Consider the following 27,833-nt stretch of genomic DNA (forward strand, 5'->3'; position numbering starts at 1 on the left):
TTGTGTATAGTTTCATGTATAGTTAGCAGATATAAGTTACATTATAAATACGGCAAAAATAATAGTGTGTAACATATTTCACTTACAAAAATGTGCTCCCTGTGGTTCCTGTTTGTAATTACAAAAATATTATACATAGGCTACATACATATTCATGTTATATCAGTATTTATTAAAATATTTAAAAAATAATTTAACAAAATGGGTTTATTATGCCACAGACCTTATGTTAACTACACTAATCACAGTTCTATCATCAATTTAGTCAATTAATCACACTGGATTTTTTAAATTCGAACCAAATCAAAATTTCTACATGTGACCTACACGCGAATCACAAAATACAAATTTGTACCCGGTAGTTTAATGTGTTATTAAAAGCCACTTTATAATATTATTTGTAGATCAAAACATGATATGGTAAAACATTTAAAAGTTTTGATTTGGTCTTGCCCATAATGTTATTACTTATGGTAATGAAAACAATGTATTCCTTTTCCCTCCAAACACTACTACAGCACTTGGCCTTCCCAAACAAGACAAAATTTCCAATACAGGCAATATAATGGGTAAATGACACTACTGTGGTGGGTGTCAGTAAAAGTCAGGCCCCAGGCCCCGGACCCTGCTCTCCTTACAGATCAGAGAATTGATTTGTGTATTACTGACTGGATAAGTTTGGTTTGTTGGCATTATGTTTTTTGGAAAATAGTATTAGTATAAGTAATATTATTAGTGCTTATCAAATACAGTCATAGCAGCAAGGTACAAGATGTTTCCTTTTTATTTACTTTTGGTTGTTATGAGTTTGCTTTTAATATTAATAAAAATATGAACTGCAGCAGGACTTCAAACCATGCCATCTTCTGTATGCTGCTGTCCTGCAGTCACATTACTGATGATCGAACTCACAGACGGTTTCCTGACAGGACAAAGGCAAATTGTCTTCCATTTGTTTCTTAAAACAGTAGCCCAGTCTACTTCAGGAGACAAGACTCCATGCTTCTGGAAACCGAACCAGCCAGTGTACACAAAGAAACATGGAGTCTGGAAACATTTAAATTTATAAATTGTGTATTTTTATTATTTTTGTGAATGACTGGAAGATTACTGCAATGTTGCTGTTTCTGTTTGTTTTAAAAACTTAAAAATTAGCAACATTTATGGAAAGTGTTAGGATATTTCAAAACCTGATCCTGTATTTAACACACATTGATACAACTCATACATTGATGATCATAAAAATAGATGACGAGCAATAAAACTTGATGTAGTCTCCTAACTGGAATACACATCTTATTTATATATATATATGGGTTTGGTTAACACGGTTTTGAGTATACATGATTTATATTTAGACATCTGTTTTATAAGATTCGATGATGTGTTTCCACAGTGATGCAGAAGATTTCAGTGTTTTTTTCTTTTAAATGCAAAGATCTATATGAAACAGAGATCACGATGGGCTCACGCTTCTCTCACAGTGGTGCCATGAGTCTCGCAGTGAAAACACGAGCCCTTCACAAACATTTTATACAGAACAGTATGGTATCACACTTTATATGTGCAATAGGTATAAATAAATGCCATTTCCTATAATATATATTAACTATACTTGTTTATTTTTTATCTTGAGCTTTATATAATATACATATGTTTCAGAGGCCGAGACCCCTTACTCCATATTTCCCATAATCCCTTGCACAACATGGTTTTGATATCCATGGTATAATTCAAGAACATAACCCCTATGTTAAACACGAGATTTACTGTATGTATATATATATGTATTATTTTTCCATTATTCCTATGATGAAAGACAAATTAATAGCAAATAATAGTCAACAAGCTTATTGTCAATTAAATTGGTATTTATTTATATATATATATATATATAGATAGATAGATATATATAGATATATAGATATAGATATAGATATACACACACACACACACACACACAATTTAATTAACAGTATATCTGACTGGTTCTTGAAGCAGAAGGCTTTTTATTGGACTCAAGGAGGTTTTGCCACATTTGCTTAGTGCAGTCACTTGGCCTGACACGTAGTTATCTCATGATAGCAGTCACTGTAACATATGTGCTAGAAGTATTAATAATGAAGCAGATAGACACAAAATGTTATTAATTTGTAAGTTCTTACCTATGCCTAAGTGGGCGAGGTGTTCAAAAAGTGTCCAACTATGGTCATCGACGCAATGGTTCTTTAGAATGAACAACTGGCATATATCTCGAGCGGTGATGTCACTTGGTACTTCTAACGCTCGACTTGTGTTATCTTCATTGTACACTTTGATTACCTGCAATTAAAACATGAATATAGACTTTTAAATGAATAACCAAACAAATACATACATAAATTCAGAAAAAAAATATACACACACACACACACACACATATCAGTTGGGGATTGCCCTTTGTCATAATATTATCTTTACCATCTATTGCTCTAATAAGCACACAATGACAGAGGCCATTTATGTAGTTAAAATCCCATTCTTACCTGATGCGAATTCCAGGCCTATATTAACTTTGTTTCAACACTGTCAGTCCCTTACAACCCACAAAATAATAAGTTCACATTTAGAGCCTGAATTCACAAAACACTTTGCAATCATACAGAGGCAAAGTCTTCCTCCTTTTAACCAGCTCTGCTACACCAAACCTCTGATAAAGCAAAATACATACAAAAAATGCCCTGCATGTAACACCATGGGTTAACATGCAATAATAAAAGGAAGTGAGAGAGAGAAAAAAATATTTAAAACTGCATGATTCATTCAGTACAGACTGTATTTATAAAGAAACAGACTTACCAGTGTATTTGGAGACAAGCAGACTTGTGAATTTTGGCTAGCTCTGCAGCTGATGTAAGGCTGAGTGCACAGCATTATAAAAAAAACCTTTGTGCATGTAACATAGAAACATACATCAGACACCACTATGTCATCTGTGAAGCAACCCACTCTTCACTGCAGCAAGCTGAAATGAGGTGATTATAAAAAGCTGCCTCTTAGCAGAATGGTTTCCTGACTCCACAGATACATGTCACAGAGACTCTGCCCAATCACCTGCTACCTTTTCAAGTGGAAAAAGCACAGGATGATTCTGAACACCAGAAAAAAAGTCACAAGGCTTGCTCCACCTCCCGATTCGCATACCCTTGACAAGTATAGTTCTGAGCATAAAGCACTGCATGAGTCCTCAAGCAATTACAAAGGTAATAGTTAAATATAATGCTAGTTGGGTCAACTCTGTCCAAAGTTGATGGAGATGGGAGGGAAAGGGGGAGGGAAAGAGGCGCAGTGAAGATCAACTTGGTGCCACGCTCTTTGTGCTCCACTCTTGGTTTAAGGCGGATCGGCAGGGCAGGACAAGGCAGCCTGCTTTGTACAAGAAAGGAGGTCAGTGTGTTCCAGCTGGGGCAGGGTTAGTACCCTTCAAGAGCGACCAGCGAATGAGAACCTTCAGCTATGACATCATCCCTAAATGAGGTAAACGATCTGCTGTTTAATCAGTCAGTGTGGAGATTTACAAGACAAAAAAACTTAAGGATCTCCATTTGCAGGCACCTAACAATTGCCAAGAGCTGATTTACTGAAACCTCTTTCACAGGCAGTTTTCCTGCATGACCTATCAGTTCTTGCTATTAAAAAAAGAGGGTAATAATGTCTTAATTGCTATTACAATGTGCTGCAATAGTAAAGGATCTAACAAGACTCAGATTTTGTGACTTGGACGATCTAAAATGATCTGGTATGTTGAACAATATATTTTCAGTTAGCTGTGAGTTGTTAAAAAATAAATAAAAAATACTCCCACGAAAGCTAGATGTGGGAATTGCATCTAGGCGTTATTCCAAATGTGTCCCTGTGTGCATTTCATTTCCTGAGAATTTGCCAAATCAAATCTCAGAGCTCTCATATTTCATGAAGAACAGTACTATGTTTGTAACAAGGTGCAGAACTTAGAATGCATTACCAGGCTGTCTCAGGTAGGTCATATATATAAGTTGTAGACATTAAAGATATTATTTATTGTCATTTAATTACTATGGATCCTTTAGTTTTTTTTTTTTATGCTTTAGGTTTCCATATGTACATAATTAAATCAGATTTGTTTATTGAAATTCTGGTGTGCATCCTATGATAAAACCGGTTAACCAAGAAAATAAAGATCATTTCCAGCTGTCACTTAAACAATAATTATGTTTCTTGGGCTCGTTCTGTGTCTGTGAACTATTCTGAAATGCCTACAAAGTGCTAGGAAATATATTGTACAGTATGTGTTAAAATGCATTCTTCATTTAAGCCTTATATCAGAGAGCACTTGTTATTTTATTATGTTACATAGGGTTTGTCAGAACACTGTCAGGAAACATTAATGCGAATGACTGTTACTAAGGGCTGTTGCTAGGGTATGTTTTCTCCGCAGTCTGACTGCATCTGAAAATTAAAAAAAACTTTTCAAAAACTTTAGGAGTTTGACACATATATCAGTTAATACCCTTGGGAATACCAACTGGATTTTCTTCCTTCAGATTTTTGCCAAGGTTCACACCAAATAAATGAGCATTTTATGCATTTTTCTGTTTGATACAACCCATTCTTAGAGTTATGACAATAATTTGATCAAGGGCTACACAATACATTTGTTATACATTTAGGTTTTGTATACACAAAGCTATCTATTCTGAATAGAACATACTGTTAAAGAAAATAGTTTAAACATTCAGACTGAACAACCATAATAAATGTAATTTAGAAACAAAAGAAATATACATTTAAAGTAACTGTAATACATGTCCCTTCCTTTTAAATATATATGGTGGGAATTAATTACGAATGTTCTGTTTTATGCATTTCCTGTCCAATTTTCTGATTTATTCAAATGTCTAGTTGTTAATGATTAAATCATTTTTTGAAATGTAATTTATATAGCTCAGGATTATATGTAAACATTACAAATATGAAATATCTGCAATAGCACATCAAAGTAATGTGGACAATCTTACTGAAATCCTAAAAAGAGTTCAAAACTATCCTTGGATAACTAGTTTATGATTAAAAAATATATAATCAATTTCAAATGATAATATAAAAGTGGATACATTGTAATGGTATTCTACCTCAGTTACTCTCATTACTGTGCTGCACTGATTACAAATTCCTCTCTCAGTCAGAAGGTTGCAGACTGCTTTCAGGACCTTGACTAAATCAGAGAAGACAGCCAAATGAAAATCTGGAAAAACCAAGAGCCAGCTGCCCAGTTCAGAGAGCCTAAACAAGGGAATAGGAGGAATGTATAGAAAAAGAGTTACTACAGCTCAAAATAAGAATTATTGGCTTGGATGTTTCCTCTTCACCAGGTAGTGTAAACCTGTAGTGCAAACCACAATCAACAGATACAGACTAATTACTAGTTATGAAAATGAAAGGGAGAGAAACCACTTAAAGAGAAGACAGATTGACCAAAGGATATGCTAATTTGTTCTGCACCAGCCCTCTTCTTAAATTTGCTGATTTCAACAGGACATCACAAAAATAACATATCTCTCTCTACACACACAGAGATAGACACACACAACAGATAATACTATTAACTGCAATATATATATATATATTCTATTGAGTAAATAAGTATATTATATATTGTGGCCTGCCCTGAACCTCCTCAGACCCTGGAGGAGGACAATTACTGGGGAACATCTGATTGGCTGTTCCCTCTGAGACCGGCTCCCCTCCTCGATAAAACAGGTAGTGTTATTGGACTTGGTTGCTGTTTGTCATGTGTGTCTTTATTAGGTACATGTGTAGTTAGGGACCTGTTCTATGTGTACCTTAGGCTCGAGAGGAGCTAGGGTTTTGTGTGGGTTTCTGTGTGTCTGTTTATTTTAAATGTTGATTAATAAAAGCATGTCTTTTGCACCGTACCCTGAATTCTGTTTCCTGAGCCCCACCTTTAGAGCCCCAGGCGCCGTGTCCAACCCCACACGGTGTCACAGTTGGTGGAGAATGCGGGCAAGGCTGTGAGGGCTAGGCAACAAAGAAACAGACGACATCAACAACAACAAACAGGAAAAAAAATAGAGGGACTGCTGCAGCACTACCTGGCCGTAACGAACACACACATGGCGTTTTAGCGCAAGGGTGCTGGTTGACCTGCAGGGGTTTCCCTAGCCGGAGAGGGAGACACCGGTTACACTCACCGTGTCAGAATAGGAGGAGCCACTGACGTCCTCTGAGCCAGAGGGGAGACGCCTATGAGGCCCCACCGGCTCAACAGGGAAGAGGAACTACAGCTCCCTGAGAAAAAGAGGGATTGGCCACAGACATTCCCTATGCTGGAGGGTGAGGACATATTGACATCCTCTCAGCTAGATAGGGAAGGAACCAGAGTATTCTCATTGCCATCAAATTTGTATTTATTAGTAAAACTATATCAAATGCCAGTTTAAAGCTAAAAAAATAAAAAATGAATTAACTTGCCTGCATACTTAATAAGAAGTATACATAGTGCAACCACTAACTCAAAACAGCCTTGATAAATCACTACTGAAGTTACTGATATCAATTAATACAAAGACATGTATCCACAAAGTACAAATCTGTCAGGACTGACTTGTTTTACAAATAATGATTCCAGCCCACATTTCCATATTTGCCCTTTGCTCTCATAATTACAGCTACAAATTGAAACAACAATGTATTTGAAAGTGCTTGTTTTTGTTCCAGAGCAATCAGCATGCAAGCGATTTTAGCCATATACAAATACAATGACTAAATTCAACAATGGCCTTATTCAGGGTTTATCACCAGCTGCTGTCTGATATGTAGCATTTCAATCTTTACCACTATCCCACAAAAATATGTTATACACTATATTATGATATAACATAACATATTAAATCAACTATTGGGACACTAGTAAAACATTTCATCATATGCTATTTACAGGACCGGTACGGTAGTTCAAAGGTATACAATGGCAATCTGCAATTTGATACAGCCAGTTTCTGTCAGTATGGCATGTGGTCCAGAGCTGACAGAGTATCCGAGTGAAGTGACAGCAGTTGATTGCATTAATGCACGTGTAATGCACTGTCTGCTTCCAAAGGGAGTCTGGGCATGGAGGCACGTTTCAATCTTTCATGCATATAGGCCTGAGAGGAGCCCTGACCTCAATCCTAAAACTACTTTTGCATGAACTTGAATGCCATATCATGGGGAGACCACAGGAGGGAATCTATCTCTACATCAGAATCTGCGTTCCAGGAGGAATGGTAAAGTAATACTAAGACTATATAATTATATTGTAGGTGTGCGAATAATCTTTCTCATTATCCTGTTCTGAAAATGTGCTACAATGAATGTCACTAATAAACTCTGACTCTCAATATAATTTATTGAACATGGGCTTCTGGTAGGTTTTTTAAATATTACATATTAGCCTCTTAATAAAACTAGATAAATCATTTGGGGGCGAAAGCATGGTTATTACTTTAGCCATATTTTACAATTTAAAGATCTGAAAAGTCAGTTCAATATATTGAATAAAAGGTCGAATTGCACATTATAGAGTTCATAATCAGTAATCAGCAAAACGTCTGATTGCTTGTCATTAAAAAAATCACAAAGACAGAATAAGGCCCCGCCATCATCTATTATTGCAGCAACCGTAATATTATTTCAAAAACCATTGAACTACAATAGAAAAATATGAAGCTAAGATGTGCCACATAGTTACACAAAACATGTTAACATTAATCAGTTTAGCTCAACATACACATGGGACAGGGCAGTAAAAGAATGTGCCGAGCAATAGATAAAAACAGACCTATACTCTAAACTGTATATTGCTCATTAAGAATACACTGTTCTTTAAGCCACTCTATCTCAAGGACAGAATTATGGATAACAGTTTCTAATTACACAGCCCTGGTATTACCTTGAACTCCACTCCCACAGCTGCAGAGCACAATTTATATCTCTGCATGTTACAAAGTTTTCTCCAATGCATGCTTGGTTCATATGAATTTAAGGTTCTGCATTATTATGCATCATAGTCAACCAATCTAGATAGGGTTGATTTTGGTTTTGTCAACGTGTAGGGAGCCCACATGGTGCATTCAATTAAGATAACCAATATCATCCTCCACCAGCAGAAAATAGAAAATGTGCAATATCTAAAGATTTGGTCGTGCAACCTTTGAATGGAAAGCCACAGCCTGAGTACATTAAAGACTGATTGAAGATTGATTTTCTGGTATTCATGATGACATGAAACAAATCTCAATATAATCATGATGAAGGTTACATTTCATTACGGGGTGCAAATTAATATTTATTTAGTGTCCATTTGAGGCAAGACGTTTTATTTTCGAGGTCTAAAATTATTTTCATAGTGGCTTACATGGTGACTGAAATATAGTCTGTATTTTGACTTCCTCTTGTCAAACTGTTTGTACTGTGAACACAGGACATAAATAACCTCAAGTTTGCAGTTGTTTTATTGTAAGGATCATAATTGCATGTTATTAAAGTATCCTATTCTAAGTTCAGATTGTGTGTTTTGGCAGCTGTTGGAGAACGATTATGACTTCAAATCTGCTGACAACCAGAATGTCTGAACATTGCAGAAGTAGATACATTTTATTATGTCCTCTAACTTTTGGAAGATAAAAAGTCAAGGCAATAAATAAATAAATAAATAAATAAATAAATGTTTGTAGATGTAAAGTTAACAGTACATAAGAGGTCATTACAACAAATACATAATTATTAAATTTAAATAAAGATGAATTTATATTTTCCACAAATAAATCAGCCTCCATTAGTATTTATGTGTTCATAACTTTTTAAATAAATGTATTAGTACCATGTCCCCACTTTTATTTTACTCACTGTACAGTGTTGTCGTAGGAGGAAATTAATCTTCTCAGTCCCTGAAAAGAGTTTCAAACTTTATACACATCTGTTTTCCACTACACAACCCTTGGGCTCACCACTTCGCAACCCTTTTCAAACACATTTTATAAAAGCCTGTTAGACAGAACACAAGAGCTTTGAAGTTAGGCCCAAATTAGAAAGAAACTCTGTGTGTAAAGTTTCTCATCATTGTACATATTTGTCATTAAATGGTAATTGGGTTTTGATCTATTTTCAGTCTTGTCCCTGAGGCTTGTATGTGTTCTTACAGCTCAGAGAAATTAATTTCAGATAATCTTGAAAACAGAAAGTCAAATTGCAGTGTCTGTTTGTACATAAGTGCTACATTTACATCATCAAGCAGGAACTATCTATGTTCCTTATAGAGAAACACCAGTATACCCTGCACTCAATATTTATAAACATATTAACGTACAAAACCAGTAGCAATTTCTTCTGCTGTAACTTTGAGAAGTAGTATTTTAAGTTTGCCACTTATGGTTAGTCATAAATGAGCAATTGCTAAACAAGCAATACATAATCTTCCTACCCTCTGATGATGCTTCCTTTCACCAAGTTTGTCTGAACTCAGTTCAATCAGCTGAAATCTGTACGATTGCTATTCAAGGATCGCGATCTGCATTGCAACATAACATTTTCTCCACACTAAATAAGTGTTCAATTTGTTTGTTTTTTTAATATATCATTGATACATATTAATTTATTTAGATGAATGGATTAGATTTTTGAAGTTACATCTGTTCCACTCTTTATTCAGTAGCCAACAAATATAACCCCAATTATTTTAACTGAACACTTTGACAGTATTGATAGTGAAAAGAAAGAAAGCTTGTGAAAGGAATATATTATTCGCTGCTCTCCCATCATCTACTGCCTACATAAAAGTGAAGAACATGTGAAGCTAGAAACGCTTTAAAAAACAGTGAAACAAAACATGTTTTCATAAAATTGCAATAGACTAGTTTTCCTTACAGCACACACAGTAAAACACCATCTACTTATCTAATGCTATTAATTAATTTATATAATAGTAAAACAATACCTATTGTATGAGTATTTACTTATATTTTTTTAAATGAATAAGTAAACAAGAAAATACATTCATAAAGGGACTATTCATGTCCACATATAACTGAAAGAAGAATTACTTATAGTCATATGTTATCAGAAATCTGATTTTATGGTGGCTTTTATTGCTGCCGTGATTTGTTTTTTAAAAGGCCTGATCTCCTGATCACAAGCTATTATTGCAAGATGACACTATGGTTATACTGAGATCTTGAGATAAATAATTTCTGGATCATGACATAAAGAATATTTTTATTATTTGGTCATTGTATCAATAAGCAATTGTAAAGTCTGATTTTTGTAATTTACACAAATTAATTACTATAATTAATTCACAATTTCGATGAAAATGTGGATAATTTATATGTCCTTGGTTGACTGATGATAACTTTTAAATGGTAAAACATGATATGGACTATAATGTTATGAGCATTATAAATGTCAAAACACAAACCTTCAGCTATATAAAAACAACAGCATAAACTCAAAATCAAATCAATATTATCTAGTTCATGTTGCCATATTGTACGGTAGTATATATATATATATTATCATCATCATTATTTTAAACAAATACAGCTCCCTCCCAAGACTTTAATGCCATTGTGCCATAATAAAAAAAAATAACAGACACAGTGAAATACAAACTTTGAAATACACTATTATGCTTACTTTATAAAGAGTTGTCAATTATTTGTATTTTCTATACCCAACGCTCATCTTACACAAGTTTTATACATTTAAATGCAAAATGTATGCAAAAATGTATAAATAGTTTGCAGAAGCTGAATTACAATCAGAGCAATAATATTGTATAAGTAGAAAAACTCCTACCCGTTTCTGAAGAAATATTGGAGTAATCGCAGGCAAGGTGACTCTTCTTGCATAGAAGTTCATAATTTTCTCTTCAAAACATCAGAGCGATTGAAAAAATATCCTCATAAGATGTTGAACACATACAGTATTTGAAATGTGTATCAGGGAATCTTTGTTAATGCTCAAAAGCCTTCACAATGCGTATACTTACAACCTCACTAAGTGTCATCTTGTTCATATGTATATGTATATATATACATATACACATATATATGTATATATACATACATATATATATATATATATATATATATATATGAACAAGATGACACTATATATATATATATATATCTCCAGCAGAACTGCAAACAGCCAAATGATGGGACTGTGGGACATGGAAAAGGATCAACCAGTTACAGCTCACACTAACTCCTCCTTTGTCCTTGAAAACTCAAAATACTTTAGTTAAATATACTTTGTGTTAATAAAGAAACTCTTCTAAAAATAAATTTACTGGAGTTTACAGTAAGCTTAGGGAATAAGGACTTTTTAAATATGTATTTATTCTATCACAATGTACATTCTTCCACAAAGGTAAACAATGTGCATTCTTTCACAAGATTCAACTGGTCAATTATGTGGTGAGTGGTGATGTCCACACTTTATGCACATAGATATTTTACACATAGGATTAATTATTCAGATTAAGCACTGTTTTCTCTTTTAGAACCAAAAACCCAAACCAAAACACATAGCATTACAATAGGTTTACAAAAGATTAGAACATTACAAATAGTTTTTTAATCAAAAAGCATACTGCACCAAAGTAGATAAGCTGGAATATTTCTAAGAGAAACTAGTTATAAGTGAAGTCAAGCTTTTAATGCATTCACACTCAATCAGATTTGTTTTCATCTATGTTATATAACATTTGCAATAACTTAACTTAAAGAACATAGGATGGAACAGATCCCCAGTTGCAGGGAATTCCATTCAAATTCATTTTTGCTACCATGGTCTCAAGGGACTCTATACAACAACATATACCCTGCAATATAAAAATGTCCAGATGTTTTTAAGGCTTTGCTGTGTTGCTAGTTTTGTTTTTAGGAATATAAAACTCTACACAGTAAAGTCAGAATTATTACTGTAATGCTGTAATAATCCACCACCATACAAAAATTTAAATCACATTTTTTTATTCTTCAAATGCTGCAATATACCCTTTGTAGCACAGTATTAATTAATTATGTGAAGATGTTATATTTTGCTTTCCTTCAATGCTGGAAGTCACTATGTATTCTAGTTTTCACAGCTTTTTATAACACACTGGATCGATACACGCAGATTTAATGTCGTCCATTATATATAAAGAGCATCATAATATATTCAGACAGCGTGATATATCAGACTTTACGCTTAACATGACAGAAACTTAACCTTTTACAACAAGTCATTTTTTCTCTCTCTGTCTTTAGTATTACCAATTAATGATAAGCTTCCCCTTAACCCTGTTCCTTATACAATTAATCAGAGTAGTGAATGTTTTACACTGCCTTTCACCAGCATACCAAGCTAGTATTCCAGCGCTAATGGCCGCTAATTTGAGTACTCTTGTGACCTGCAGAAGTGATTTTCTTATTATCCTACTATAGCATTTGGAGTTACAATAAAGGCATGTCATAATTCAAAGTGATGAAACTTTGCATCCTTTTAAACCAATTTTGCAATGGTTTGAGATCATTCTTGGGTAGTGTTATTACTGACAAGTGTAAGAAAATGTTTGTCCACGTCTCTCTGCTCCCAAATAAAGTACGTATTGATTTTTGAATGATCACAAGCTGTTTCAGAATCACACATCAAAAACACTTTGGTAATTCAATGTAATTGGAATGCCGCCTGCTGCATTTTCTTCATACATGTTACAATTTCACACAACTCATCCCTTGACATCAAGTCGACCGCTGTACTTCCTGTTAGACTTCCTTTCAGATGCATAAAAGGGAGATTAAGTCATAATTTATTTTGATAACAGAAGTAATCCGGTAATTGTTAGTGCTTTTGTTTGTTGGTATGTTTGTTTTTACATAAATGATCACTGAATCATTTAGTTTTTGACATATAGGCAGTTTGGCTATTTTTAATATTTATACATCAAAGATTAACTTCTTCCAAGTTTTCTTTCCACCCTTAATATCCACAGAAAATTAGTTCTGAGTGATGTCACATGACACACCAGCAGGAACAATGTTGGTTTTGTATGTTTGGTGGAATAGATATAGATAAATGTGTTAGCTTTTCTTAAAAAGAGAAGAAAGGAGATTGAATTAAGAACATTTGATTACTTGAACAAGAAAGTGACAAGAATGTTGTACATATTAACGCTTTGACTTAAATACTTTACATACTTTTACTTTAGCATTATCTTCAAATGCAATTTTTCATTGGATACAATTGCATGCCATTCTTTTTTCTTTCTTTCTAAAAGTAAGACTAACACAACAGTGTAACAAGTACGGAATACAAGTCTTAAATTATCACCACAGGGCTCACACTGTTATGACCTTCTGGGTTATGTATAAACTATTTTTAAACTATTATGAAGCACTGCATCTTTAGTCTGCAATTCCTTGAATAAGGAAGTGATTATCATCCATCTGGGAAGAAAGGCATCTGGCCTTGTTTTCACTCCCTTTAACCCCTTGCATCAACTCTAACTTGTTCAATGCTTTTTGTGTGTCCATTTAAAAAAAGGCCAAAATAATGGCAACATGAAGCAACCCAGAATTGCAAAGATTAACTTTTCTTTCCCCTGCTGTTCTGTGAAACATTACAAAAAATTGAATAGTCAAAGCATTAATAAAAAGGCATATGAAAATACTTTTTTTATTTTTTTTTACTGTTGCATGCTACCAGCTGTTTTAACTTTAAAACCTATTCAGGGACAGCTGCAACAATTCTCATACACAAAATGAGTTGCTGCATAAAAGAGATTAGAAAAATGTCTATGTGATAAATCTCCTTTCATAAAACTCAGTGATGCATTTAAAGGCAACAATAGGTCACAGTTAAAATAGACCCAGTAATTTACAATTTAATACAGGCCACACACAAAAGGTAGTTCTATGTTCAACTTTTCTTCCCTAACTACAGTACAAGAATCCAGAAAAGCATTTTTCCTGCATGTTTGACCGAACTCTAGTTGCACAGTAACATGACCTATGTGGCAATAAATATGAAATTACATTTGCTGTGGTCCGTATGTTTTGCAAAAACATCTTGTTTCAAACTGAAATCTATTTTTAGCACAAATACAGGAATTCCACACTGTATAAAACAAGAGTTAAACTCGTGGTTTTTGAAGTGGATCATTTAGGTCAGATAGTAAACTTATATTTTACAATACCAAGGAAAAAAAAGAGAAAGTCAATAATTTCAAGTTAGTTGTCTAGACCGTTCATATTTAGAATACATGTCAAGTTGTCTTTTTTTTTTGTCTGTTCAAAAGAGGAATTCCCTGCATGTGACACAAGTATTTTATTCAACACACAAATATCGTAATGGTTCTACTTTCTTTGTAATTCACCTTATACTCATCTCTGGCCATGGTAGCTGATCATTATTGCTTACAATGTTATCAATCATGCTGCCAATATAATGGCTGTCATATATTGCCTGTAACATCTCTCTGTCAGACTGATCAACAGAAACACATATGCATTATAATGTGTCAGGACTTCTTGATAACATGTACAATTGTACTTTGCCAAGCATGAAAGATTTTGGATTTGGTACTCCTTATTAGTTTAAATATTTTATTAGGATGGGGTAAATAATAGGAAGGCTCTGATTTGCAAATACAGTATCCTGGTCCCAAGCTGACAGAAAAGATTATTACATGGAAAATGTATTTTATATGGATATGAGAAAAAAAACAAGGGCTCTGCTAACTAAATCTCAAATCAGGACACATCTTCTTGCAAGAGCAGACAAGCAGACGCTGAATCTTATCAGAGTGTAGGGAAATTAATTTGAATTAATGGAGCCAGTTTGATAACAGTCTCCTTAACTCTCATAACAAAACAGTCCCCAGACAATCCGTCCTTGAGAAAAAGATTTGATCCAAACAAGACACCTACACAATCCTATTAATAACAAGAATGCTGGGAGTCCCATATCCAAACAAATCACATTCCCATACATTTTAGAAATGTAATCAGTCTAAGAATTACATTGTGTATAACCTGAAGAACAGAGGAGAACTCAAAATGTATATAGTACATTTTGAAGTTGTTTACAGCCATTTCTAAAGTATCTATGAGGAGGGGCTATGCATAACAATGCTGAAGTAACTTCTAGGGAAATTCTGTGAACATTTTAAAATCATCCAACTTTTTAATACAATGTCTTTAGTTTTTTATTGATGTACTTATTTTAATTTGCTTAACTTTTCACTTCACTTTAGACAAAGTTTAGTTGTCCATATTAAAGATTTTCCTTAGTTTCAAAAGACAACATCAAGTGAATGGTGCAATCTTTATTGTTATGTAATATTATATTACTTTTTTAACATCCTGGAGCTCATTTTTTTATCATCTAGATTAGAGACAAAACTTGTGTAGTGGCTTTTTGTTGTTGTCATCGTCTAACTTTTCATCTGGGCACATATCACTTTCACCATTGCAGGCAAAACAACCTTTTCCATGTATTCATTTTATTCCTAATACATATACAAATCTCTACTGACAAAATGAGTAATAGTATCTTTCACTAACTGCTGAGGCATGGCATAAAACAAATCTGTTGAATGTTAAATATATAATAAAATACTTTAATATTTGCATCCAATGTGTTCCCTGGGATATAAGTCCCATATGCTTTAATACATTGATTACTTTTATTACTCAATGGGTGTTTGTATACATCATAGTTTTTGAAATATATGTCAAAGAAACCTCTTGAAGCAATTCTCTTGGAGTCATAAACCCAAACCTTATGCCACTTTGTCTGGAAGCAATTTGTCAGTCTCTTCTAAATTCAGATGCATGTGTTAACACAGCCAGATTGTACATGCTCTGTTTAGTTCTGATTCACAAAATCTTCATGACCATCTTTCTCGTAGACGGCATACATTAAATCCCTATCCACTAAACAGTTAACATAAAATAAACTGCATTGACACATGTAACACAGTTTACATCAATTCAAATGACAAAACAAAGACAGACATCCTGTTTAGATGCTACACCATTCTAAACTGAAGGTAGACATCGTCTAAAATTGACTAACGTGAAATATCTGAAAACTAAAACAAATCTGGATGTACAGAAGGTATTAGATTTTTTTTTCATGTGAAATGATCACTGTTTTATTTAAAAACATCCCAAAAAAATGTGTGCACAAAATAGCCATATCACCCCACAGACTTTTTTGGTCTATGAATCAGTCTATAATATAAATACATATCCACTTCTTTATAACAGTAAAGAGGTGTATATAACAGAACAGTGCAGTGCAGTCAAATAAATTATGACAAAAGTACATTAGGCTTCTGCATCCAGTGAGTTTTCTGTGAGTGGGGTTAATACTTGCTGGTGCTGCCCTTTCCCTTATGTAAGCATTTATTGATTGCACCAGTCCTAGTCTGAGGGATTGTAGCCAATTCCTGGTGCAGAATATATATAACTAAAGGACGGTTTACTGGCAGGGGTCGGATGAACATTGACCTGTTGAGCACTTTCCAGAAAGGGCTGCATACTCAAAGACCAGGACTGCGGATTTCATCCACGCAGTGTCTAAGCATTCTGTTATAATGCAGTTTGGGTACCTGGAACACAAATCATCTGAGAAAGTAATGCCACTGTGCTTTTATATAAAGCAAGCAAAACAGTTGAATTCATAAAATATAAATGCAAATATTTCAATGATTAGTTATAATGGAAATTGCATGGAATCGTCTTGTGGTGATTGACCTTGTAAAAGTTAATAGTCATATAGGCAACAGTAAACACTTATGAAATATTCACAATGGCAATTCTAAAAGGCAAACTACAGCATGCATGTGTCATATGGTGATCTCTGTTACAGGACGGCATGAATTGCAGCCATAAATTACATGGTAAACATTAAAGTTCTCAAAGCTGAAAATATATCAGAGTAACTCTTTTCTTGGCAGTAATTATAAACCTTTGCAAGTGAGACTTTCTGAGGTCATGCTCCAAAGTGCACTAGTATTCTGTTTCATAAGATAGTTATATACGTGCATCTGAGTGTGCAGGCCTCCTGAACATAACAATGATTCATTTAATTGAATATTGTCAAATCCATTTAAAGGATTGCATTGTTACTTCCTCAAACTACCTCTCCAATAGTTGTGCTAACTAGAATGATGTCAGTACTTAGTCCATTCAACGACAACAAAAACAACCATACTTTATTAGTTTCTGTAGATTTAGAAATAAAGTAATAAAAAAAATGTGCATTTTCTCTCTGGTGTTTTAGAATTTCTTAAGTAACATTTTGTCTAACTGGACAAAAATAGCAAGCGCAACTAATAAAATAAGGACAAACAGCTACAACACACTAGATAACAAACCTCACTAATATCATGCCTGTTACCTTGAGACATTTGTTTTCTACTGAATGTTTTGCCAAACTGTACTGCAAAGGAAAAGGACACCCTAGAGTTTCCTTGAACTATCTCAAAAAATCATGGAAATATTTATACGTTAGTGGTGCTTTTTAAACCGACAACATTGCTTCTGTATTATAAGCACTTTGCTAAAATAGCTTTTTCAAGTTATGTAACTGCACCTGATCAGTAGGCAAACATTAAACAATAGTAGGTATCAACACTTATATAAAGTTTAATCCACTAGATTGTTAGGAACAAGTGAGTGCATACTGAATAACTACAAAATAAATACAATAAAATGTTGAATTAATTCAGAAATCAGTTGCAAACTTGTAACAAAAAAGTGACCAAACCAAAAATGTTGCACAATAATGCCTTGGGAGTGGTCACATTCTAGCTGTATTACATCAAGAAAACAACCTGCAAATTCTCTTGTAGCTCTTCTTACATAGTGTTACATAGGTATACCCACACACTTCTGGTTGCTTGTCTGTACAGTGAAAATATAAAATGCTTAAAGAAACTGCAGTGAAAGTGAACACCGCATATAAAAAATTAGATATTGCGCACAACATCCATACAAATGAAATGTATCGTTCGTGCACGGAGAGAAAATGTTCATATTGCATGTCACTTAATTATGTTTTTGCATCAATGTGTCAATTTAATGTATTTATGGATTATATATATATGTTTTTACCAATTTGTCTTTCTGTTCGTTTTACTGATTCATTTGTGTATTTGACTGATTTTAGATTTCATACCATTTCAACCAGTAGTGGCATTGTGATATTCAGAGCTGCAACTCTCCCGCAACTATTTTTTTAAATTGGGCCTCTATTCAAGAGAAAAGCAAAACAAAACAAGATACACCGCTACAATTTCAACAGCTGAAACTTTCAGCTTAAACATGTTTCTGAAACAGCATTTTTAAGGTACCAACGGCTATTGAATAAAAGGGCCAAATGACCTTCAACCAAACATGTTTTCAAAAGTGCAATCTTTAGAGTGAGTTATATCAACCATATATTTATGGCTTTCATTGTGATGTGGAGACATTAAAGATATTGTGGCTCTAAATATAATTTAAAACGGTCTGATAGAATACATCTGCCTCTTTTTCCACTGATAAAGCCTGAACTCCAGAATTTTTAGGAATTCCAATCATTGCCAGACATAGACAACTTTTAATTTAGGAAACAAATGTCTTGCCACAATAGTAGAACTGCGGTACACGACACATGGGGCCCTTTCCTCAGAAGAGGCTTGGAATAATTAAAGGCTTTATTTCACTCCCATTGTCAAAAGACAATGCACACATGCAAAAACCTGAAGCTGAGGGTATAATTTAGTAAGCAGTACCAGGTCTTTGTGGAAAATAAACTGAAATGTTTGACTGTTGTACTTTCAATGTGCCCATCACTAAAAGGAAATAAACATAAGGAATGCAATTAGACAGTTACAATAGTTACAGATTGATTAGAATTCAAGCAAGCTGTGATTAGAGAACCCTATAGTCTTTTAAAGTTTCCATTTAATGTTACAGTCTATAATTTTCTATTGGCACATTTACAAAACATCTCGCTTCTGAAATAAGAAAAGATTAATTTTTGCGGGCAGGCAAGAAATACAATTTTGTGTAATTAAATCTAATTAAATAGGTACTTTTTGTAGCGTGAAATGCCTTTCGTCTAGTGATTTATATTACATTTTTGCAGCTTCCCTTTTATGGATCACTGACCTTGGGGACCTATATTGTCCTGTCAAATTATTTTTAAAACACATTTCCAACAGAAACTGTAACTGAAGCAGTAGTCTCAGCAACAGTAGTTTTAAATTTGAGAATGCTTGTGCTTTCACTGTAGAACATGCATGCATTTATTTTCATTTAACAAAGTTTTGGGAAAGCTATTATTGTACAAACAAACCAAATAATAATGGTAATAATAATTATTATATAATTATATATATATACATGAGTTACCTTCACAGCAACATTGCCAGTCTTCAGTGAATTCACAACACAAAAGTTTTCAATTGGAATACTGTCAGAATGTATTTAACTCTGACATTCTGGCTGTTTTTGTGCAGTTGTGGGAACACAAAACCTGCATGATCGATGTAGTAAGGGCACTTTTTGTGATACACATTCCTAAATTACAGCAGAAATTAGGTGTGATGTAAAGAGCATATGTGACTGATTGAGGTATAAATGTTATTCGTTAAACAGATTAAGACAAATAGCGGTTTGGGATGATACGTTACACCTTTTGCTTGTTCAGTGTGTAATAGAGCACAATCTTTCTTCATCACAAATTAAATGATGTTAAATTAATAACACATATGTCCAGCTGAAGCCTCTTATTGGAGCTGCCTGAAGCACAATAACGTGCTTTGCATTGTTAAAAATCTGTAGAACACTGCCCTCTTGTTGAAAAAAATGGAAACCAGATAGCCATTTCTGAAATTTCCATTTGTTCCAGTCTCATACCTTTCAACACCTTAAATTATTTCAGTCAAATCTTAACTTTAAATGTTAATGTCCTGCCACAAAGCAGCTCAGAAGCACAAAGTAAACTGTTACACAATAGTATTAATAATTATAAAAGTAAAACTACGGCTTTTAAGAACAATGGGTCTTTATGCTGTCTTTTCCTGTATCTTGTATGTTTCATATATATATACATAGAAGCATACAGAAGCCCTATGTAAAAATCTGCCAACTATAAACTACAAAGAAATACATTAAACAGTGCTCTGTGATATGTTCGCTGCCTGAACTGTTGTCCAATTCATTCCCTTAGCATTCTGTGAAATATATAATTGATCAATTGTATCCCCAGTCATTCCGTAACTAACAAACAAAATGTTAATTACTGTTTTTGAATAAATCCCACAATTCAGATTCTGACCTGCATTCCACTGGATTATTGTGATAATTATACTTTCTTCTGTTAAAATAATATGCAAAACAGTGGTGACTGAAAGACTGTGTTTAAAAGATGTCTGAGTGTTTGTGAAAGTAATCCTAACTAAGGCCCGGATTAAATCAAAACTTTGACCCATCCGCTAAAGGCAAACTACAAACCTGTACATCATTGCGGTTACTTACTCAAAATAAAGTTGCAACTGAGTTCAGTTCTGTAGTTTTATATTAGCGGGTGGGTCAAAGTTTTGATTTAATCCGGCCCTAATTATCCGTGTTATAACACTTAAAATGTTTTAAATGTCTGAGGACATATATAGCAGCTCTGTGTGGATTGTCTTTTTGGCACAGTGCGTGTTAAAGCGCTCTTGATGACCCAGGCTTTCCAACTGAGATACCAATATTATGCACTCAGTTTGATTGTTAGGTCCAGTAGAGTTTCTTTGCTAAATCGTATTTTGGAGATCAAGAAGAAACATGAAAGTCAAGTTTGAGTAACTAAAAAACATACCATAAATCCCTTTAAAAAAGCAACACTATCAGTACCTGAAAATATGTTTATTACAACCGTGTTAGGGTACAATGATGTCATCATCTTATTTTTCAACATTATTTATAAACAGATTCCAAAACAGTGAAGTGAAATCATGTATTGCAGTATGGTTGATCTAAAATGCTCCTATCTGCCATGGATTACTTTACTGTTTGGCATGTAATCTTATCTATGTATGAATTTGAACATGCTTCATGTTCATGAGTCAATGCATTTTCTATGTCCCCATACCATTAACTGTGTAGCATCTGTTATGTCTGTTTCAACTGTACCTTCCGGACATAGCTAGCATATCAATCATCAAGCCTTCGTTTTTAATAATACGACACCTGTCAACATTAAGACCAGTCATGAAGGAATTACATGAATCAACGCATGAATTCACACAGAGATCATCCAAATTCTCTCCATCTTTTGGAGGTCACCTAGGTATTTATTTAAAATAATAAAGATGAGAATAAAAAATATATCTTGAGAATCCATGATAATCCCTAGATTTTAAATACCAGAAAACAGCATAAATTAATTAATATCAAACCGAATATACATGGAAGTGAAATGGGTATAAGGCCTGTTAGCAGCATGAACATGAAATATGATCTTCATTGCCTTTTCCTGAAAATGACACATAAGACTTTTGTTTTTTTGGATCTAAACATGCATTATATTTAGCAATGCAATACAGGATGAGACAGAACATTTCTAATTATGTCCCTTTAAGGGATTCACCGAATACTTAAATTTCACAATATCACAATTAACAAGCACTGAGCCAACCAGTACAGAGTACTATACACTTAAAAAATATCTCATTAAAATGTTCCAAAATGCACAGCGAATGTTGCTGGTATGATTTTGGTTTCCATCTTACTCCATAATTTTAGGCTTTAAAATGAGTCAGGATTGTGAACTTGCCTCACATCCACAAATAAATTGATTATAATTACCATTTGAAGTGAGAATGAGTACCACTCAGGAAATAAAAATGCGGTGTACGAGCCGCAGCCAGTTTAAGCAATCCTCTAGTAGAGACCTAAATACAAAGTTTCAATTTTCAAATCTTTCTTTTGAAACATCATGATGTTTTACCGGCAATAAATATAATGTCTCAGAGAAAAAAAAAAATGTTTTCTTTCTTGCAATCAATACATACAATTTCAAAACCAAAATTAAAAGCTATTAAATAATGCGCATATTCCTATATGAAAAGCCTTGTTAAAAATGCAGGATTCAAATTTGCCTTTTAGCAATTATTGCCTGAAGCCATCATCCTTTACAATAACACATTAGTGTATTGATTAGGAACACTTTTTGGAGACACTTCAGAAGGACTACATACACATACAAATGCAGATAAAGCTTATTTGGGTCTTTCGTAAATACATTTTGAGAAAACTAAAAATATTTCATGCAATAGATTTTGTTTTGAAATAACACTGCTGTGTAACACTGTTGTTTCAGTACGTTTTTCCTCATAATCGAAAGCTGTATAATTGACAACATGGAACACTGGTCTTTATATGTTACTCATCTTCATGTTGAATATTAAATTATGAACCAAAGACAATGATTGTTAAAAAGGCTGGTCTGTTAAGTGTCTTAGCCAGCAATTCATACTCTTACATAACCAAGAAATGAACAATCATTGATTGAAAGACTAAAATCCCCTTTCAGGAAAAATGCTAGCTCATGCAGAACGAAACTTAAATACACTGAAGTCTGTTATATTGCCAGCTCATGGTCTGGCCCTTAGACATATGGGCTCTGTTTCCTATCATGTCATGATTTCCTTTCCCATGTTTTCCTTACATCCCATTCACAAGAATGTTTGCCATTATCAAAGTTACCAAAGTCCAACTCATTGAATTAATACTCAGCACTGGCACAAACCCAAACCATCATGTTAATTGACCATACGCAGCAGCAAGCATTTTGGGGTCATTTTGGCATTTCAGAATTGAAATACAATACTTGAATACCTACATACTTCCTTAAAGCACGCATACAGTGTTTTCTTAGATACACACACTTGAAGCAGTCAGTTTGTAAATTATTATGTTTTAATTCACATGTATGCATTTCACTTGTATGGTGTACTGTATTTTCATAAATACCAGATATTGCTTCTTAGTATTGCAGCACATTAATTTAATTCTCGTTTTTTTTTTTTTTTTGTGTTACTGCAGAATTCCTGATTTAATCTTGTGTAAAGAAAAGATTAGACAAGTGTCTTCGAAACATTAAAAATAACTAATAGAAAACTTAAAGCATTTAAATTAAAATTATACACAAATTAATTTAAAAAATAGTTTTGCAAGGTATTAATAAATATATTGCAGATTAAATAATATATTTAAATAGACCTATCACAGAATATTACTCTGTTTAAACAACATATAAACAATTTCATATTATATATATCAATGACATGTCAAAAAATGTAAGTCTCCTGCACAAATGTCCTTGTTCACTTACATTCTTAATATGCTCCTCAATGTGTACCCCATTCTCAAATTATCAGTTTATACATTTATAATTTTGTTTACAACATTTACTCCACTGCACTGTCTTTATATGCAGAGTTTGCCAGTTTAGCTGCATTTCATTCAGAGGTTTTTACATAGTGACACAATGCAGAAAAGAGACTTATTAAAAAAGCTTTAAACATGTGAAGATTACTGACCTGCGTTTTACTCCTTTTGGTCCACGGTAATAAGCACTCTGACACTAGAGATGACACAGTTGAAGAAAACAATTCCGGGAAAGGATTTGGGATTGAGGCAGCCAGCATGTCCTCACGCGGCTTACTTTTCCTATTTGAAGAAAATAACTATATTAGATGTAATTCCATGAAATATCCAGTAAAGACAAGCACAACATTTTATTAGTCGAGAAGATATGACAAACTGAGATATAGACAGGCAGACATACTATCAAATTGATGCATCTTTTTATTTTAACCAAACAGAATACAAATTAATACTCAAGCATATCTCATGCATTCAGTTACTTAAATGTATACCATTTCTAAAATAATAAAATCATACTACAATAAAACAATCCTACAAATACTGACATAATGCACAGATACAATATACTACATGATATTAGATTTAATACAGTACACAGTTAAACTTGAATGCACAGACAAGTCTCTTAAGACACAATGCACACAAGTCTATTTTACTTCTTTTTTAAAGGCAGATCCCAAGCAAAAAAAAAACACACTTATGGGGAGTCCTCTGTTTCCCCCAATTCATGAAGTGATAAATACATGTTTAAACAATTTGGAAATGTAGTTAAACAGCTGCACTGCATAAACATGTTGTGTTGTTTATGCTTCTAAACACTGATAAAGAGTAACGCAGACAGATAAATAGATATCTGATAGGTAGATAAATAAAGATATACATGACTCGTGCCTCCAACATCAGCTGCAAATAGCTTAGTAAGCACAGGGAGACAGACTGAGAGAACTACAGTAATTCCCTTGCCATTCATCTCCCCTGCCTTCTCTAATTTGCATAAATTAGTGAGTAGATTCCAGCTATCACATCAGTCAAACAAACTGGTCAGTCATTTGGAATCAGACTGTAGACTTGCCTTAATCACTTAATTGAAAATCACTTTAACCTTTCACTATATTTGCATATAACAAACTATATTTAATCATGTACAATATCTGCAGTTCTAATTTTACATCTCAACAAATATGAATACAATTAATTAGCACCGAAAAAGCTATAAATAAAGCATGACTAAGAAAGAATAATGTTTTGAGTTGTTTTTTTTATTTTAGGTTTTTGTGCCAGGTGTAGGAGTCATTTATAACTTGAATATAATTTTTAAAGTATCTATATGGTAAGTTTTCGATTATACACGTTACTAAGTCACCAATTTCTTCCAGAAAAGTAACAGGTGTTAAAATTAAATATTTCCTTATTTATACTGTTCAAATTGAAAGTTGAGTCAATGATCAGTTCATTCTTTATCATTCTGTATTTGTTGCATGTGTTTACAGGTACAAAGTCTATTGCAATTTTTCAACAGAACTAGTGTTCCCTGTTATTGAGAATACAAAGAAGCCCCTATTCCTCTATTAAAGTACTCGGTGATCACAAAAGTAAAAAAATTAACTTGCCTTTTAAACAGTTATACAATTACACAATACTTATTAATACACGTGTATGTGTGTGTGTATATATATATGAACACACACATATAAGAGGTAAGAGATCAACATAAGTTTTATTTATGTAAAGTTCTTCAAAATGAAAATAAAACATACCATTAAAAAAGCTGAACTTGTCATTATTTTAACATTCTAATTAATACATATGCTTTCATAAATATTAAACACGTCATACCTATTCCCCTTGAGAAGAACTGCCTTGTTTTGTAGAGCATTTGGTGGTAGCAAGGGTGCACGCAGAGGTATCAAAGATGGGCTGGAAAAACCACTTGCATTACTCCTGCTGCTTCGAAATATAGCTGTTCTTACTCCCAGGCTCCCAGAAGTTTGTAAGTCTTCTAGTGTATTATTCATATCACTCATGGAGTTGACTATATCCAAGGCATCGTCTAAACTAGAAAGAACAGAAGTTCTGTTGACTTGCAGCACCTATAGTAAACTTTGACAACACATTGGGCTCCACTGCCCCTTCACACAGCTTAACCTCAGAGCTTCATGTGCTGCTAGTCGGCAACAGCAGGATAAATGATCCCTCCTACCAAAACATGATCCACCACAATAAAGTTATTTTTAAAGTGATGACTCCTAAATTAGTCTTCGTTGCTTTTACACAGTAGCATATTAAACTCCAGAAATGTATTCTGTCACAGCGGGCTTGGCAGACTTCCCTGTTATTCAAGCACTACCTGGAAGCAAATACGGCACAGAGCAACTTACACAAAAGGTTGTTCGTTGTTGGTATGCAACTTAGTTCTGTAATGAGATCTGGCATGCCTCCAGAATGTAAACCAACTATTTCTTTGTCATGGACTTTGCACTGAGTTCCTAATTGTACTTTAAACTCCGTACTATCCTGAAACTATGTTAAACTACAAACTTTGACATGAAGTTATTGCTTTTATTTCAGTTGTTTTCTTTTTCTTCTTCGTCTCGTATGCAGACTTACATAAAGATTACCTACAGTCAAGTTTCAGTGTTTGGATCATTGTGAAAATCAATGTTTAACTGAAGCTGCAGTTTGGGAATGTAAAGTCACATTCTGTCATATGCAAACATACTGACAAAGTATTCACTGTCTGGTATAGGAAATAATGTGTCCTCAGTCCTGTTATCTTGTGCTTCATCATAGAGCAGAAGTGTACTGGAAATAAACATGATGGTCTTCATGAACAAGAGACAATCACATTATTACTTTAACGCTGCGCTAAGTGTCTGTGTGTATATAATTAAGCAGAAAAGAAAGAATAGCTCTTTCTTGTAATATATGTATTGTGTGTAATCATTACATTTATTTAATCACATGGAACTAGCAAAAACAGATTTTTTATATAGAATATAAATCCAATTTCTTCTGTAAGTGAAACATGTATTGTAAACTGAAAAACTATCATGTTCTCTTCCTTTGTACAGTATAGAAGTGTGTGATTGCATGGTGTACTTCTCAATTGCAAATATATCAAAATGGATTGATGGATAGATAGATACAAAGATATCTGTCAGGCTGTATATGTAGTTATCTACTTGTTTTTATAATTTTAATACAATTGTTTGGGGACAACAATTGCATTTATAAATAACAAATATTATGTATATAATTATAAATGAAAGTTTATTTAGTATTTATTATTATCTATATACTCTAATAACACAGGGTCACACTAAAAGGATGATTGGATGACAAATCTATTATCCTAGTCATAGGGATTAATTAAGAAAAGTTATTTAAAAAGTCCCATAATATGCATATACTGATAAATATATATATATATGCACACACATACATCAATCAGTATATGGATGTTATGTGTTTTTAAATTACTTGAGTCTCAGTCTCTTGCTGCCATCATAATGTAACAAACATCTGATCTCCAGGAGCACTACAGAGAGTGACACTCTGAATTCCTACTGCCATTTATTTTGACACATCCAGAAAACAGGCCCTTGACAAGTCTCCCTTTGATTCTCCATGTCTGGAGATGTGCTGTATATGTCTATAAACTCAGCTTGTTTGAAAACATGAAAGTGCCTTGGGCTTTGAGATAATCCGTTAAAAGATTCAAAGCTGGAAAGGTGATGGTTAGTAAACAAGCTGTCAGTCAGAGAGAGTAAGTTGCAACCAGTTCCTACAAGCCATGAGAAAGTACTTGACCTTTCGGAGAACTTTGCAGCTAAATCCTTCCCAAAGAAGAGATTCATTTTAACGAAGGCTCTGTCACAGTTCAGATTTGTTTCAGTTACACCTACTAATTAAATAGAAATCAGTCTGATCTGCATTATCAGGTGGTATATGATCCAGTAATCCACATGCCATGTAAAAGGCACTGAATTGGAGGGACAGCCTTATAATGCCTATTAGTACCTATTCACTTAAACCAAATTATATGAAGGGCATTCAACAGACACCCCCCCACCCCTCAGAGGGCTAAAGAGGCACGTCTCCAATGGACTCAGGGGTGACAAGGACAAGGACTTTCTGATCTTCATTGCTTCTGTTAGACTGCCTGGAAGGGAGCCAACCAATAGGCCTAGGCCTTAAGCCCGGGACCCCCAGAGATTTATTTGCTCCTGTAGCAGTCTGTCAACCTGTAGGAGTTTTTATTTTTCTCTCATCTGTGCCTAATGGTTTATGTTAGCTTTCGTATTAATAACACAAGCTTGTGTTGATTTCAGTGTG

The 27,833-nt window shown here is 33.8% G+C and overlaps 1 protein-coding gene across 2 annotated transcripts in view; it reads right to left on the bottom strand.

Moving 5' to 3' along the window:
* Positions 1 to 25,743, bottom strand: part of grb14 (growth factor receptor-bound protein 14) — a 37,866-nt gene extending 12,123 nt beyond the window's left edge. Inside the window, exons 1-3 of one of the 2 annotated variants that reach the window (XM_066687788.1) lie at positions 25,335 to 25,743; positions 23,651 to 23,780; positions 2,166 to 2,322 (exon numbers count right to left, since the gene is read on the bottom strand). In XM_066687788.1, the coding sequence (XP_066543885.1) occupies positions 2,166 to 2,322; positions 23,651 to 23,780; positions 25,335 to 25,522 (475 nt within the window). In that variant the 5' untranslated portion in view covers positions 25,523 to 25,743. Of the gene's footprint in view, positions 1 to 2,165; positions 2,323 to 10,872; positions 11,184 to 23,650; positions 23,781 to 25,334 lie in introns of those variants that run through there. The other variant, XM_066687789.1, reaches the window with a different exon arrangement.
* Positions 25,744 to 27,833: the final 2,090 nt, after the last annotated feature.

Source organism: Amia ocellicauda, chromosome 16 (genome assembly GCF_036373705.1).
Source record: "Amia ocellicauda isolate fAmiCal2 chromosome 16, fAmiCal2.hap1, whole genome shotgun sequence".
Lineage (NCBI taxonomy): Eukaryota > Metazoa > Chordata > Actinopteri > Amiiformes > Amiidae > Amia > Amia ocellicauda.